Below are 15,438 nucleotides of genomic sequence, written 5' to 3' on the forward strand. Positions count from 1 at the left end.
CATTCGGCTCTTCCCCTTTCTCCGCGACCACCGCTTCATCTGCTCCGGCTTTTGGTTCGTCCCTCTTCGGATCCACCCCCGCCTCCGCTCCGGCCACCGCCACCGCTTCCTCCCCGTCCCCCTTTGGCTTCGGGGCCACTGGTTTCGGGTTCTCTCAGCCCGCGGCCACCTCGTCCGCCTCTCCCCTCTTCGGCGCACCCGCCACCTCCGCCGCAGCAACCACGCCTAGCATATTCGGGGCCGCCACGACCACGCCCAGCCCCTTCGGCGCACCGGCCACCTCGTCTGCGGCCACCACCCCGAGCCTCTTCGGCGCCGTCTCCTCCCCCGCGGCCACACCAGGTCTCTTCGGTGCGACCACCGCCGCCGCCAGCACCCCCAGTATTTTCGGCGCTTCTTCCGCTGCGTCCACTCCAGGTCTTTTCTCTGGCGCCGCCACGGGCTTCGGCTTCGGCTCATCGGCATCAGGCTCCGCCGCCGCCTCGGCACCATCATTCGGCTTCGGCGCGCCCGCCGCATCTAGCACCGCCACTACCTCGGCTTCCGCACCGTCTCTGTTTGGGCCCGCCACTGGTTCGTCCTTGTTTGGATCCACCTCCACCGCGCCGCTGTTCAGCAACGCCGCGGCATCGTCTCCAGCAACCACTGCCACGACCGCGCCATCCCTTGGCTTTTCATTAGCGCCAGCAACTACTGCCTCTGCTCCGTCGTTTGGTTTCACGCCGTCATCAGGAAGCACGACGGCGGCCAGCACCACCCCTTCCTTGTTCTCGAGTGCTCCCTCAGCCTCTGCCTTCTCGTTCTCAAACACTGCATCCGCTGCTCCCACCACGCCTGCCTCTGCGCCCGCCAGTGGTTTCTCCTTGGCCACTTCGCAGGCTGCATCTGCTCCCTCATTGTTCTCTAATACTGGTGCAGCTGCAAGGTCTTCAGCGAGCTCTCTTAGCTCCCCGTTTGGTGCATCTTTTGCTACTCCCACGCCAACATTTGCTTCTGCTTCCGCAGCGAGTGCATCGACTGCACCATCAGCAACCTCGGGGTCATCACTGTTCTCCGCTAGCGGTTTCAGCTTTACAGTACCGCCGGCGTCATCAGCAGCAGCAGTTACAACCACTGCCACCACTATCACTACTTCTGCAGCCACGACTCCTTCTACCACAACATCTGCATTTCCTAGTTTTAGCTTGCAAGCGCCCACACCAGCTCCTGCCTCAACTCCGGCAACTCAGTCTACACTGCTTGGTGAGATACATTTCTAAATCCTCAGTACCTTTTGCAATTCGGTGTCTTCCTTTTAGATTAGCTCAGGCATACTATACACTATACCGAACAATTAGGTTTCAATGGAGAATAATATACATATCCCGAACTACTTATTGGATTCAGTACCAATTTAGTTCTTTGTAATGTCGGCAGTTTTTGTTCCACTATATCTGTTTACTAAATTCCTAAGTGAAAACTTTGGCAATCTTGAGGATATTAAGTGTGTGTATTGCACAGGTGGTTCTACGACAGCCGCAAGCACACTAGCCACCATCGCCACCACAAGTCAGGCGACTTCCTCAGCTGTTCAAGCTAGTAGCACTGGGTTGTACATCCACCCTCAATTTATTTCTACTATGGCCTGTTACTGAACTTGCGTAGTAAGGTTTTAACATTTTCCACAACGTTCCTCTTGTATTCTTTCTGCAGAGCTAGTACGAGTGCCATCACTCCAGCAGCACCTCAAGCAGCTAAGCTTCCGTCAGAAATTGTTGGTAAATGTGTCGAGGAGGTATTGTACTTATCCTTTTCAAGTACTGTCGTTTGTTCCAGGCTGGACTGGTCTTCTATTGTGCTTTCTGAACATCTTTACCTTAGCTGCACAGTAAACTAGTGATGTTTTAGTATTGAAGTCTCATGGAATTACCTATTATAGATTATTAGGGACTGGAACAATGGGCTTCAAGATCGCACAGCAAAGTTCCGGAAGCATGCCACTGCCATATCTGAATGGGACAGGAGAATTCTGCAAAACAGGAATGTTCTTATAAGGCTTGAGGTATGTCTTGTCTTGTAGCCAATTTTATATGTGTTAAACTTCCATTAATGTTATGTGTTGGAGCACCAGCTCTCTTACTGAATTATAACAGGAACTGAGAACAGACAGTATTTTTCATTAAAATTCTGCTTTCTAGTTCAGTTCATGCAAGCTTTTGCTTTTAGGTCTAACCAAAGCTCTTTAAAGTATACATATGCTTCCTGAATTTTAGTTTGTCAACTAATGCGTTTGTTGAAGATAGTGGTCAACACAAAGGTCGCATATTCCATTGTTTTATGTTAAAAGCACTGCATCGAGGATGGCTAAGACGACCTACATTGAGGATGTAGGGAGTATAATGCAAGGCAATTCAGGCTTATCCAGGTTTTAGCCAGATGTTTTCCTTTTCTCCTTTTCTCCTTTTCAGTCATCTGGTCAAGTAAGTGCAGTTGGGGCAAGGCATCTCCAGATGGTAGATGGTAGATTGAACACACCGGCAAACTCTCTAGCATTACAAGAGAACTTCCCACCCCTGAGCATCCAAAACAACAGAATTTTGGACTCAGGACGTGGCTATTCCGGGGCATACTGTATATGCATATCTGATAAAAAAATAGAACAGAAAAATATGGGACAAAAAAGAAATCCACTCGGTTTCAGACTTGGTACATGACTTATGAGTTATGAGGGAATCTTAAATCGTGTTAACATATTGTATATACTTTAGGAGTTGTTTGGATAGGTGGAATGTACTGCCTTTTTGGAAAAGCGACTATTAGTAGTTTTTCTACAAATGTGTTTTGCGCATACTCCATCGCTACTAATTGATCGCCCTCGTCGTCCAGCCATGGCATGGCCGCCGCCGCATCGTTGCGGCACTGCCGGATCCTCTCAGGCGTCCGACGTTGAAGGGTGACAGACCTAGCACCAACCCGGTTGCCTTTGTGCCCAGGGTCCCGCTCGCCGGCCGCCAGAGCTACTAGCACAAACAATGCTGTGTGTGTTTTACCCATCAACGACACATGCCGCGTGATGTACGTCACCGGCCGGTTGATGTATACCAAGTTCACATACAGGATGGTGCCCAGCCACGCCCTGCCGGTGATGACATCCTAGACAAGCTCCTGAAGCTCAAGGCCAGCGACTAGCGAGGGCATGTGCGTGTGCGTCTGCGTGCTCGTGCTGATCTCGGATAACGGCACCTTCCGTCGAGTCCCTCTGTATGAGTGGGTAAATTTCAGGTTTGGGTCCAGAGGATGCAGCCGCCGTCTACCTAGGCGCACAGGGGCAGGGGATGTAGCGGCCGCCAGCCAGTGTCCGTGCGCGGAGCTGTCGAGGCCCGATGGGTGACGATAGCGGTGTGTAGGAGACGAGGGCGGAGCAGGAATTGAAATTACAACTTGTGTGTGCGATGGCCCGCTTGGGGAAAGAGACGACCGCGTTCACGGACTGGAGAATAGGAACTGATATCCTCCAAACAAGGTGATAGATAGAACTGGTTTGCACTTACTAGCCCCAAACAATATATTCTATAAACTAATTCTTCATATAAACAGTAAGCAAAACCGATTTTGCTAAAACCTGGCTAAAGATAAAAACTTGCTTTCTGTAAACCCACCGCTAATCTTTACTATCCAAACAACCACTTAGGATTGTTCCCATGTCAATGCTACCTCTGGTTCAACTTATTTGTTGTTTCAGCTCCTTGGACTTGTTTCAATACTTGCCCAGTATGCACCGTTTAGCTAAAATTTCAAATTATTGACAGATATACACATTCTCTCCAATTGGACCAATGCCAAGTAGTGATGGTCTTTCATTAACCAGGGTAAACATGGCATGCTGCCAAATTAGTAGTATCAGTTACACTATTTTGTGTTCCATGAGTTAACATAACAAGTATTTTGGAGAGACAGATGGGGCCTTAATAAGTCAACCAATTCCATCATTGAAATAAGTAATTTAAAATATTAATAGTAGTTGATTTGAAATGAAAAGGAATAGAAACCAGTACTTAATCAACCCTAATTATTTGTCTAGAGTCCATTTGATGCGTTTCAGATCAGTACATAGCAGCTCTCTTGAATCATGATGTTCACAGTAAATTTTCATAGTTATGTTTCATCCTGACTCCTTACCTCTTCCAGGCTGATGTGGCCAAAGTTGTTGAAACACAAACAAGCTTGGAGAGGCAACTTGAGTTAATAGAAACTCATCAGAAAGAGGTGGGTGGCGGTGTGAACTTTTTCTTGTCTGCTCATATATTAGTTATAACTTAGTTTTTCTTTGTGTTTGTTTAACGTCTCATTCTATTTGATCTTCGAATGGCATATTGAGTTGCTTCCCTTTATATGACATACTACTATTTATAAGCTGTCCTGGACTTCTGTTGTCGGAAAAAAATGGTTTGAGATATATGTTGAGGTGTCGACCAGAGATATTTTTATGCCTGATAGCTCGAGGTCTCTTCCTATCTTGTGTGTTCAAATGTCTCATAGATTGCACCTAAGGTTTGTGGTCTATAGCTATAATAAATTGACGATACAAAATTGCCATATTGAGGTTTTATCTTTGCAAGAATTTAGTGCATTTTTCTACAAAAATCTGAGGTTTTAAAGTCACGCCAATGGTTTTTAAGTGATGTCATTGACAGAGCCACCGAGTTGAGGCTTAGATGCACATTTTTTGTGATTTTCTTTAGCATAGCTCCTATCATACAATTTAATTGCACAATCAATTAGGCCTTCTGTTAAATGTATTATTTACTTACTATGTTAGTTAGCTACCACAGTCATGTTTTTGTTTCCTTTTAATTGATTGTCCATTTGTAAAGTCATTTACCAATTGGAAATTCAGTTGAGTGAGATTGTCATGCTTGTTCAGAATTTGCATTGCAGATATTTGCTTAACATGTTGAATTGACTTATAGCTAGGTTGTCTATCAAATTATTTAATACACAATGCTCAAGAAGTACTCCATAGGCACAATATAGATAATCTGATAGAACTGATGTGAGTGCTTATGTGCTGGAATTTTCTGGTCACCAAGATTAAGCCCACACATTGGGTATTAGAACTTGATTGGCAAGCTAAATATTTTTGGATAATCAATGACGTAAAGGTCCATTACTGGAGTTCCAGTTTAATCTTTTTAGCGATTTATCCATACATAGTGAATCTGCAGAGGTTAATTATTCAGCTTTGTGCTTACAACCTACACGTTTTATATTTGCAGGTGGACAAGGCTCTGCAGAGCATGGAGGAGGAAGCCGAACGTATATTCCAGGATGAACGGGTCTTACTTCGTGAAGATGAGGCTGCCTCGGCAAGGGATATAATGTTAGTTCAATGTATTTTGGCTGTTTTAGCTTTGTTATTTCAGTCTTGGGTTTAGTTTGACTTTTTAATCTCTAGTAAACAAATCATACAACTCATTTCGGAAATGAAATCTCTAACCAAATTATTTGGCAATGCAAAGGTACGAGCAAGGTGAAGTTGTGGAGAATGAGTTGCAGCATATGACAGAACAAGTAAAATCCATCATTCAGACCATGAACTCTACTCAGGTAAATATTCAGATTATAACATTTGTCTTGTAATGAGCATTGCTTGAGTCTCCTTGTCCAATGCAGGGTGGTGAGCTTGAGGCTACAGATAACATGGCACCATTTGATGTCGCTGTCCGGATACTGGATAATCAGCTGCGCTCTCTAATGTGGATTGACGAGAAGGTCAGGGTTCCCATTTTGTGATTGTTTCTTCATTAATATTTTGAAGAAGTCCAGATTACCCCCTGAACTTTGGTGCTTGGCCTACATAACTGCTTAAACTATCTAATCAGATACCTAACCTCCTGAACATACAAAACCGATAGTTTAACCCCTCAAGGTGGTTTTGGGGTTGTTTATTAAAAAAATATGGAGCTTAGGAAGTCCAAACTGCGTTGCAAAACCATCTCAGGGGGTTGAAGTTTCATTATCTCGTGTGGAAAGTTCAGAGGATTATCTTAATATATTTTCTTTATCCTTAATTTTTTTAGAGTAGTTCAAATGTTTTGTTTATCACGTCCACATGCTAGTTGCATTCGGGGGTAACCCCAAAAATTGTGCCACATTTCCTGTTTCTGTTCCGTAATTTCTGATGTGTTCTGAAGGTGTTACCTTGCATTGTGCCCAGCTAATATTTTTCGTTAATTCATCTATTTCTCCAGTATATACCTTCTGCATCCCTACAGTCCTACATTTTGAGAATATAGGTGCTACCAATAATGCTGATATGACACAGAATAGTTTTTTCCAGTAGTGTGCGCTATGATCTAATAAGAATCCTGCTGTTGAGCTGAGTTTAGGAACTTGATTCCTGTGCTGACACTGTTTGATGGAATGTTGCCTCTGAGCAAATCCCTGGAGCTCATCCCTGTATCTGTATGTACTGTTCTGCGGAATCCTGCTTTTTTCTCGATACCATCCTTTCATGGTTTTGGTGAAATCTTGCCTTTGAATGTAATAAGAGAAACTTGATCCCAATAATTTATTTTTCTTCACTTGTTGTTATGTTAGGTGCACATGTTCTTTTAACAGTGCTTATTTGGTGGGATTAGTTGGTCGTATGGGCTATTGCAAAATCATTATTGATTCTCCTTTTCCTCAATTGTTCACAGGCAAACGAGTTCTCAAACAGAATACAGAGACTGCCCAACAATAGTACTGCGGCTGAGCGCGACTCAGGAATCCCAAGGTTTTGGTTAAGCTGATTCAGTCCTGGTTGGACATTTGGTGGTCTGCTCATGGGTATTAAAACATGCTATATATGTTGGTAGTTCTGCTGTTTCAGAGTATAAAAGTTTCATCGCTTTCCCCTTCATTCAAGTACTTCTGTGACATGTGGCTCTTAACATGATTTACCGCGTTGACACTGTTCATTGGAATTCAAACTGCTTGTTAGATGAGCTGCCTTGCTTCATTATAACAGATTTTTAAAAAATGCTGCTGTTAACAACTGCGCGGTTTGTGGTCTCTCTATGTGTGGGATTGGTTCCAAGTGCGTTCAGATCAGTTGAGTCGAAGTATAGCTTTTCTATGACGAGTCAGGTGTCCTCAGTATCCGCAGTATTTGACATCCAATAAAGAAGTATCTGCAGTATTTGACCATTGAGCTGGGCACTGGCGTATGCAGCCAACTATAGGCCTATCAGATATCTTCTGAGCTTTCCCTCGCGATCTGCTACGATACTTTCGTTTGTTGTTCAAAGGCATACGAGCTTTAGGAAAGATGCATTGAGCAAAAGACGTGGACGTGTTGTAGCCGGTTCTCCATGATTATTTGCTTGGATAATTGATGCTAATGCTTGCCTATGGTGTCTCTGGTCTGTGCTTTGGAATCTTAGATTGTTTTGCACCTAAAAAGAAAGCTATCGCCTACCTTTACCCGAAACGAAAGGCCTGGTAAAAAATAGCCGTACAGCACACGCGATCGCGAGACCAGGCGCGTCAGCCACACTGGTACATGGGCATATGATGGCATCCAAACAGCAGTCCGCACTGAGCACAGTCCGGTAGACAGGTACAGTCGCTACGAGTATTCTTCTCCCGCCCGGGATTCCATTCAACGGATACTGGCGGGCATCAACAGGGCGAAGCAAGCACTACTATTAATTGCAGCACACCACCATATGATTATCAAGGGGAAGCCCGGGCAACTTGGCGCCAGATTAAGACATCCGCGCTGTGCGCTACTCATAGAAAGCACATGCGGAACCGAACCCCCGGTCTCGAGGGCGGTCGGAAGATACCACTGGCAAGCAAAAGGGGGAGGCAATCTGGAGCGGGGTACCAGTCAAGACGGCACATGCCACCGCCGGCCATGTGATCTCAAGGAGGCCGGCCTGATGCCCGAGGCGATTAGGGAATCCCTCCCTCCCCCCATTTGCACCTCCCACATGGCCCAATTAAAGCGCAATCTTCTCTTCTCTTCTCTCCCCTGCAATCAAAGCCCGTCTTGATGCTCTGTGATGCACAGGCCAATAGCACCGATCCTGCGAGCTGTACGTACATGGTTCGTACCACTACAACAGGGGTCGGTACTCGGTACTGGAGTGGAGTCCAATCCTGGGAAGAAAGCGAGGCTCACCCACCGGCGTGGTACGACGAGGGTGCGGTGCGATAAGACGGGCCGCTAATCGGTATCGTCGCCGTCGTCGTCGTTGTCACGATCACAATGCAAAGCCAGCAGTGGTAGAGTACCGTCTTTACAACTCTCCAGCGCCGCGTTCCAGCCTCACGAGCAAGCATGTTTGGTCCCGGTTGTGCGCGCCATCATGCCCCGCGCCGACCCACCACCGCCACCGTATCTCGGCGCCCCTTTCAGAATTTCCGCCGGGAAGATCCGATGATCGCCCGCCGGGGCCGGGGCCAAAGGCAGCGAGCGACGCAGCACGGGCCAAAAGGCGAGCCGCCAACAGCGAGGAAGACCCCTAAACAATGGCCCCCGTGTTTTGCCTTTAGCCAGCAGGAGGAATCAACGCCGATCGACCGTCTCCGTTACAGTTCACAGTCGCTCGCTCGCTCGCCTGCGCTTACAATATACACTTCGATCCAGCGGGGGAGAGAGTGAATGAAAAAAGAAGATGAAAGAAACTGATCGACAACCCTAGAGGATAGTAGTGCTATGTTATGTTAATAGCATCGTCAATTCAATTCATCGTCGTATGGAATTGTCCCAGGAGCTGCATGCAAATCTTATAAGCCATGACGACCATCACATATATATTGGGCGGGGCAAGCCAAGCCAAGCCAAGCCAAACACAAACACACGGACACGTACGTACGTACTCCCAACGGGTCTTAGGGACCCGGCCACCCTCATGTTCTACTACGGTGCGGTGTGACACTGACGGACACCCTAGGAGAGGAGAGGCGAGGCTTGTATGTTACAAGGCGACCAAAACCTAACAAGCAACAGTACTGGAGGATCCGCCGTGCCGGGAGAGGGAAGCTTCTCGGGCTTCTCCTTGCGGGCTTCCCGCCGGCCGGTGGCATGGCGGCGTCACGCTCCCGGGCGACGGCGAGGGGGCTAGTGGTGCAACGCCGAGGGGCCCGGGGCGACGGCGGCGCCGCCGGGCTTGGGGCACTGGTAGCACTTGGCGAAGAGGCCGAAGGTGTTGATCTGGCGGATGAAGTTGACCATGCTGGCCCAGCCTCCCAGCCCGAAGCCGACCACGAACACCCACACCACGATGAAGGCGTTGAGCACGAACATCCCCGTCCAGCTCGGCAGGAAGAAGGGCGGCTTCTCCGCCGCGTTCTGTTCAGTCGTTGCAAAACGATCACAAATCATCAGTAAAACACAGAGCATAATTTACTACCAACATGCACAACAAAATGGATGATGGATGCATGGAACGGAGCCACTGCGCTGCTGCACACACACAAAAAGAAACGTTGTGCGTGTTCTCTATCTATGATCTATCATCCGTACAGGAAACCACATTCGATTTCTCTCTCGCAAAGCTGGAGGAAAAGGAAGGAATCGAGCGGGAAAGAAAGGGACCCCGCAACCCACGCCACGATATCCCCATCGGTCGACGTCCGTCTCCAGCGGCGCCGCATGCTATCTATCCATCCATCACCCGTGCGAAAAGCCAGTGAGAGTCCAGACGCGCCAGGCCAACGCCGCGACGGCGACCGGCGCGCCTGGTAGCCCGGCTAGCTTCCGGGGACTCGTGCCCAAAGCAACAGGAGATCCCGACACCTCCATGTCAACGGTTGCTATCTATACCGGCCCGGCCGGCGGCGAGCCCACGATCGGCCCTCTGCTCCTGTGCGGCCGGGGAGGGACCAGCTACAGCTGCTGCATTCAGGCAGGCTCACCTACGGGATGGGCCATATGTAGGATGGTACACTAAACATGGGGGAGACCTCCTCATTCGGGGCACCAACCCTTGGAACTGACACGCACCACCGGTACGGCGATGGCTAAGCGCCATTCGCCATGCCGTAGCAGCTATCCATCCACAGCAGCGACGGCCGAACCAACGGACGGACGGAGGAGAGGGAGAGGGAGAGGGATCGAGGATCCAAATCGTTGTCGGGGCGGATTAATGTGGTCGTTGGCCGGGCTCAATGATTGGGGATTCTTCGTGGTAGGAGCAGTGCCGCTCCTAAGCAGGAGGCGGGGCCACCCTGGGGCCGTGCAGTCAACAGTGCATGCGGTACGTGCACGGATCTCCACTATCTATTCCATTGCACGTCCCTCTGCCTCCGATGCGCGTTGCGTTGCATTCGGGGCACTGTTGATGCGCCATGCATGGACCATGGATGAATCGGGCCATGCACTGTTGATGCGCCATGGACCAGACCGTGGATGTGGTACTGGGACTAGTGGTGCAGTGGTGCTACCAAGAGCAGCGAACCGGGCCATGCATGCATGCAGCTGGAGCTGGCAATGCACGGCCTCACTCATCCCATCCTTGATGATCGATCGACGATCCTACTGGCAATCATTGGTCGGATCCCTAATCTAATCTAATAAAGGAAGAAAAGGCAGTGGTACCAGTACTCTTCCTACAGTGATCTGAAAGAAATTAGGCGCACGGCAGCATCACGCATTCACTAGCAAGAACATGCTAATTAAGCTTCTTCTAAAAGCTATAGTACAGCACAGTATGATCCTCCTCGATGCAAAAAAAGAAAAGAAAAGAAAAAGAAATGCAATGCATGTAGTATAGATAGATAGAGAAGAGTGAAGGAGTAAAGGAGGCTTACGGCGCGGGCGGATGCGGATCGGTAGGTGAGCATGTGGGCGAGGGCGGGGATGATGTAGACGGTGAAGCTGACGAGGAGGGCGCCGACGGCGGAGTTGATGGGGCCGAAGAAGGGGAAGATGATGGCGAGGAACCAGATGGGGACGACGATGGGGAGCCTGGCGAGGGCGCGGAGGCAGACGCTCTTGGTGTCGTGCATGCCGATCACCTTCTCCCACACGAAGTAGAGCGGCGTGCAGGCGAAGCCGAAGGTGATGAACTGGTGGATGAGCATGAGGATCACCGCCGCGTCCCGCCACGCCGTCTTGGGCAGCAGCGAGAAGGCGTTGGCGTGCGCCAGCAGCTCGTCCCCGTACGCCCAGTACATGGCCGACGCCGACGGCAGCGTCAGCGTGAACACGTACAGCGTCGCCAGCAGGTAGATGTACTTGAACTTGGCCGGCTTCCACATCGCGTGCATGATCTCCCTGCCCAATGCCCATGCAAACCAACATTAGCATCACCGCCATTATTGACAAACGACTGTTTATATAAATGAAATGACACAAGTAGTAGGAAATTAACGGACAAAACGGCCTCTGCACATGCATGCGTTGTTGAGTTTGTTGGTCAGATGACACGGAAAAGAAGGCTTCTTCCTTCCTAATCACGCAGTGGGCAGTTGGGCTGCAAAGAAGAAGATCGATCGGGGCGGCAGGGGGAATCTGCCGGGCGAGCTTCCGCTCACTCACTCACCAACACATGCGTGCACGCGCCAGCCGGTCAAATAATAGAGGATCCCGACAAATACGACCAAATAAGTCCGTTGCAGATTATATATACTCCTACCAATCGCCTAACAATCAATCAATTTAATCATGCCACTCCACTCCACTCCCAACAAGTTGCAGCAACCACCTAACCGGACTTCGAACTTGCCGGAGATCAGAAACGAACAGAGTGGAAAATTCACCACGGGATCTTTCTCTTTGCGACGAAACTTCTGGTTAAAGCGGCGGCAGCAGCAGCAGTAGGTCTGCGTCCCCCTCACCCCACTGGGCTAAGCAAAACGTCGAGATGATGGCAAGATGAGCGGAACGGAATCATCGCCAGCAGATGACGATGACGATGTGCCGCAACATTCACGCACGTCCCGGTCCGCCCAGGACGGGATTGCATATCTTGATGTGAGCTCCGCACTAGCTGAATTCAATTCAGTTCAGTGCAACCAGCCATGGCCCGTCCTTTTCTTTCACTCACTTCCATCAATACTACTACCACAAAGCTTTCTCGTTTTTACGCCACCATTAGCTGCATAGTAGGCAACTACTCCCTCCGTTTTAAATTACTTGTCGCAGAAATGAATGTATCTAGAACTAAAATGCATCTCCTGCTACTGCTTAATAATAATAATAATAATGCTGCACAGTAGTGGCCTGGTCGCCGAAGCTGCTGCTGGTAGGAGGAGATTACTATTAATATAATAAAAACGGTTCAAATCTCCGGCCCAACGGCGGCCACTAGCGAGCAGCGACCAGGGTGTTTGAACGCCGCACTCAGTGACGAAGACGACGCTAATTATTCCCCCGCGCATGGCCTCAAATCATGGCTAAGCTAGCTAGCTACCAGGAAACACCAATGATCCAATCAAGTTTTGATTAGTAGTTAAGTAATCGCGGAGGCAGAGGAGCAATGGGAATAAAGGGCTCTAGTCTAATGCATGGTGGCCGGAGATCTAAAATACACCGCGCCCCAATTCTTTTCCCCCCTCCTCTAGACTAGACTGTATCATGTTCATGTGTGTGTGAGTGAGTGGGTGCTAGTACCGGCAGGGAGGACCTTTTGGATGCATCACCGCACATGAGCGCACCAGGACTCACTCATGGCCGCAAGCTAGCTAAGCTAAGCTAAGCTAACCCTAAACCAAAGGAGGCCGGTTCCCACCACCACGGCCTAGATGGAAGTTTTTAAGTGCCCCTGGCTGTGCATCGGGATCCGTGCCGCCCCACGGGGTGGATGGATGGGGCTGGCTAGATGCAAAGCTACAATCTTGCTCAGTAAGTTAATCAAGATTAACTTATGCTACCACTGTGGAGAGTACATTAGTGTTAGTGTGGTGCTGCAGCTGCTGCGGCAAGTACCATGGACCGGGGACGGGGGACCATCGGAATGGAAGCTAGAGCCGGGTTTCCAATCCAGACATGTCCTCCCGATCGCCGGGCAAAAGCTGCGGCCCGGCGGAAAGCTCACCGCCCTATTTCTTCTTCTTCTTCTTCTTCTTCTTCTTCTTCTTCTTCTTCTTCTTCTTCAGAGCACTACTAATTTACTTACTGAAGAGATGAGCGTATAATAATTTACTCACACGGTGACGGCGTGGCCGCCGAAGGTGTAGAGGATGTTGGTGGCGCCGGTGAAGTAGAGGACGAGCTTGTTGGGGCCGGTGTGGGTGACGCCCTCCACCTGGCCGTTGATGAGCGCGGCGATGGCCAGGTACCAGGCCGTGTAGGTGGTCATGCCCAGGCCCAGGAAGGACCAGATCCGGTAGTTGTGGAAGGACGGGATGAAGACGGTGGTGGCGCAGCAGGCGCCGAAGATGTACGTCCACGTCCGCTTGTCCAGCCGGTCGTTGATGTAGTAGATGTTACTGTACCAAGTTAAAATAAATAAATTAATTAAATCTCAGCTACTGAGCTGGGCGCACAGTGAGGGCGACGGACTGACCTGGCGCAGGCGATGAGCTGGATGACCGTGCCGAAGAGGAGGAAGGTGCAGTTGAAGGCCAGCCCGGCCGCCTTCCAGTACGGGCCCAGCAGCCCGTCCAGCACCTCGAACCACTGCGAAGGGAGGTCAACATCGCAGCTTCATGATTAGTAATTCTTCCTTTCTTCGCCATTAATCAACCACAGTTACTCCTCACCATGTTTCCAGTACATGCGTACTGTCATGCTTTAACCATTAAGCATAGTGATTACTACTTGGGGGCAAATGTGGGTCTGGTTTTGCGACTAAAAGGGGAGGATTAAGGAAGGCACTCTGCCCGCTGCATTTGCAGACTTGCAGTTCACACTTTTCCTTCGACAAGCAACTTGAGGATGAGGAGACTGCATATCTAACGCGTGAGGCTAAGCAGGGACGTTTTTGATTAATTTTTTCGCTGAAAAAGGGAGAGCATTTTCGTATTTTTGCAGCCGACAGAAAGGCGTGCCCGTTTGACGAAGCCGGCCGGGAACTGCAAACCGTTAGCGAAGAAGAGGGAGGGGAGCACGCCATGGATTGCAGGAAGGGGCAGGGGGTGGGTACCTGGATGACGTGGTTCTTGAAGCTGACGCCCTCCTTCTCCTTGCGGGAGCGGTACTCGACGTAGAGGACGCTGATGAGGTAGGCGGTCCAGCTGCCGAGGAAGCCGTAGAAGAGCTGCAGCAGGATGCCCGAGAGCATCCCCAGCTGCGAGAAGGAGTAGGGCAGCGTCAGCAGCACCTGCGCCACCTGCAACCAACATCCCATCCCGTTCCGTTCATCATCAGTCAATCATCTTCTTCTTCTTCAACGTCATGGCGATCGACGCTCAGGAAGACAGACATGGTACATACCTGGTTGGAGGCGCAGCTGAACCAGGCGTCCCACACGGAGCCGCCGTGCCAGAGGAAGCTGGCGACGCTGAACTTGCCGCCGCCGCCGCCGTGCTGCTCCTCGTCGCCGTCCGCGCCGCCGCTGCTCACGCCCATCACCCCGACCTCCTCCTCCTTGCCGTGCCCGTCCGCCACGATGGCCTCGTCCCCATGCTCGCGCGGCACCATCCTCCCGTCCTCTCACCACGCGGCTCCGCTGCGCTGTGCTTTGCTGTGTGCTGTGTACGGACGGAGCAGAGCAGAGGGATCAAGATCCAGGAGGACAGCACAGGCAGACCCTCCGCCCAATACGAGGGCAGGAGGAGGCCAATATAAAACGAAACGGGGGCGGCGGCAGCCTCTGAAACGCCGGCACCAAGAGAAGAGAAGAGAAGAGAAGAGAGACGAACCTTTTCTCGCGAGGAGGAGGAGGAGCAGGGGAAAAGATTTGGCCGGCCGGACGGACGGACGGGGCAGTGAATGCAGGGCGCGCCGGAATTTACTGTGCGATTGATGCAGGAGTGGGCTCTCTGCTGGCTGGCTGGCTCGCTCGTAGCTACGGTAGCTAGCTAGGAGCCTAGGAGCGTGGTGGTGGTGGCCGCCGCGCCGCCCGGGTGAAGGTACGGCCGCAGAATTACTCTCTGCCTGCCGGCGTGCTCTTTCCCGGCCCTTCTCCGCCTCCTCTGCTCTCTGCTTCCTCTGTTACGAGGGAGGAGTAATGGCGGGACAGAGCTGCGGGCTATCGCTCACCCGTAGCCTACTCCTCCTAGCTCGTAGGCGACGGCAGAGAGAAAGGTCAGCCGCCGGCGGGGAGGGGGGAGAGTGATGAGGGAGGGAGCGCAGGCAGATTGGGAGGGAGGGGGAAGGGAACAAGTTGCGGCTTTATAACAACGAACGAACACCTCGGCTCGGCGTTCGTTTCCAACACCCCTTTTGCATTTTGCTCCTCTCCTCCATTTTGTCTATTCTTTCTTAATCTTTTTTTGCTCTCTCTCTTCTCTGTGTGTGTCTCTGTGGCTACGTGGAGCACGCGTCTGCGCTTCGTGGGTGCAGTGGAGAGAGAGAACAGT

General features: G+C 50.5%; 2 protein-coding genes across 2 annotated transcripts in view; one reads left to right on the forward strand and one right to left on the reverse strand.

Moving 5' to 3' along the window:
* Positions 1–6,883, forward strand: part of LOC123062641 (nuclear pore complex protein NUP62) — a gene marked incomplete in the record, with an annotated part of 7,409 nt that extends 526 nt beyond the window's left edge. The window contains 9 exon segments of the mRNA XM_044486241.1: positions 1–1,242; positions 1,501–1,588; positions 1,693–1,774; positions 1,919–2,041; positions 4,168–4,245; positions 5,256–5,359; positions 5,499–5,586; positions 5,653–5,751; positions 6,681–6,883. Of these exon segments, the coding sequence (XP_044342176.1) occupies positions 1–1,242; positions 1,501–1,588; positions 1,693–1,774; positions 1,919–2,041; positions 4,168–4,245; positions 5,256–5,359; positions 5,499–5,586; positions 5,653–5,751; positions 6,681–6,773 (1,997 nt within the window).
* A 1,872-nt stretch (positions 6,884–8,755) lies between these two features.
* On the reverse strand, positions 8,756–15,232 carry LOC123062642 (auxin transporter-like protein 1). Its single transcript, XM_044486242.1, has 7 exons — positions 14,779–15,232; positions 14,351–14,607; positions 14,061–14,246; positions 13,482–13,594; positions 13,123–13,404; positions 10,783–11,248; positions 8,756–9,322 (listed from the first exon to the last, which is right to left on the reverse strand). Exons 2-7 carry the CDS (start codon positions 14,555–14,557, stop codon positions 9,092–9,094), a joined length of 1,485 nt encoding a protein of 494 aa, XP_044342177.1. The 5' UTR covers positions 14,558–14,607; positions 14,779–15,232; the 3' UTR covers positions 8,756–9,091.
* Positions 15,233–15,438: the final 206 nt, after the last annotated feature.

Source organism: Triticum aestivum, chromosome 3A, assembly GCF_018294505.1.
Source record: "Triticum aestivum cultivar Chinese Spring chromosome 3A, IWGSC CS RefSeq v2.1, whole genome shotgun sequence".
Lineage (NCBI taxonomy): Eukaryota > Viridiplantae > Streptophyta > Magnoliopsida > Poales > Poaceae > Triticum > Triticum aestivum.

Coding starts and splice junctions, on each gene's coding strand:
- LOC123062642 (XM_044486242.1), bottom strand. CDS start 14,557: ATGGTGCCGCGCGAGCATGGGGACGAGGCCATCGTGGCGGACGGGCAC. Junction 13,405..13,481: donor CAGCTCATCGCCTGCGCCAG/GTCAGTCCGTCG, acceptor AACTTGGTACAG/TAACATCTACTACATCAACG. Junction 9,323..10,782: donor GATCCGCATCCGCCCGCGCC/GTAAGCCTCCTT, acceptor ACGACTGAACAG/AACGCGGCGGAGAAGCCGCC.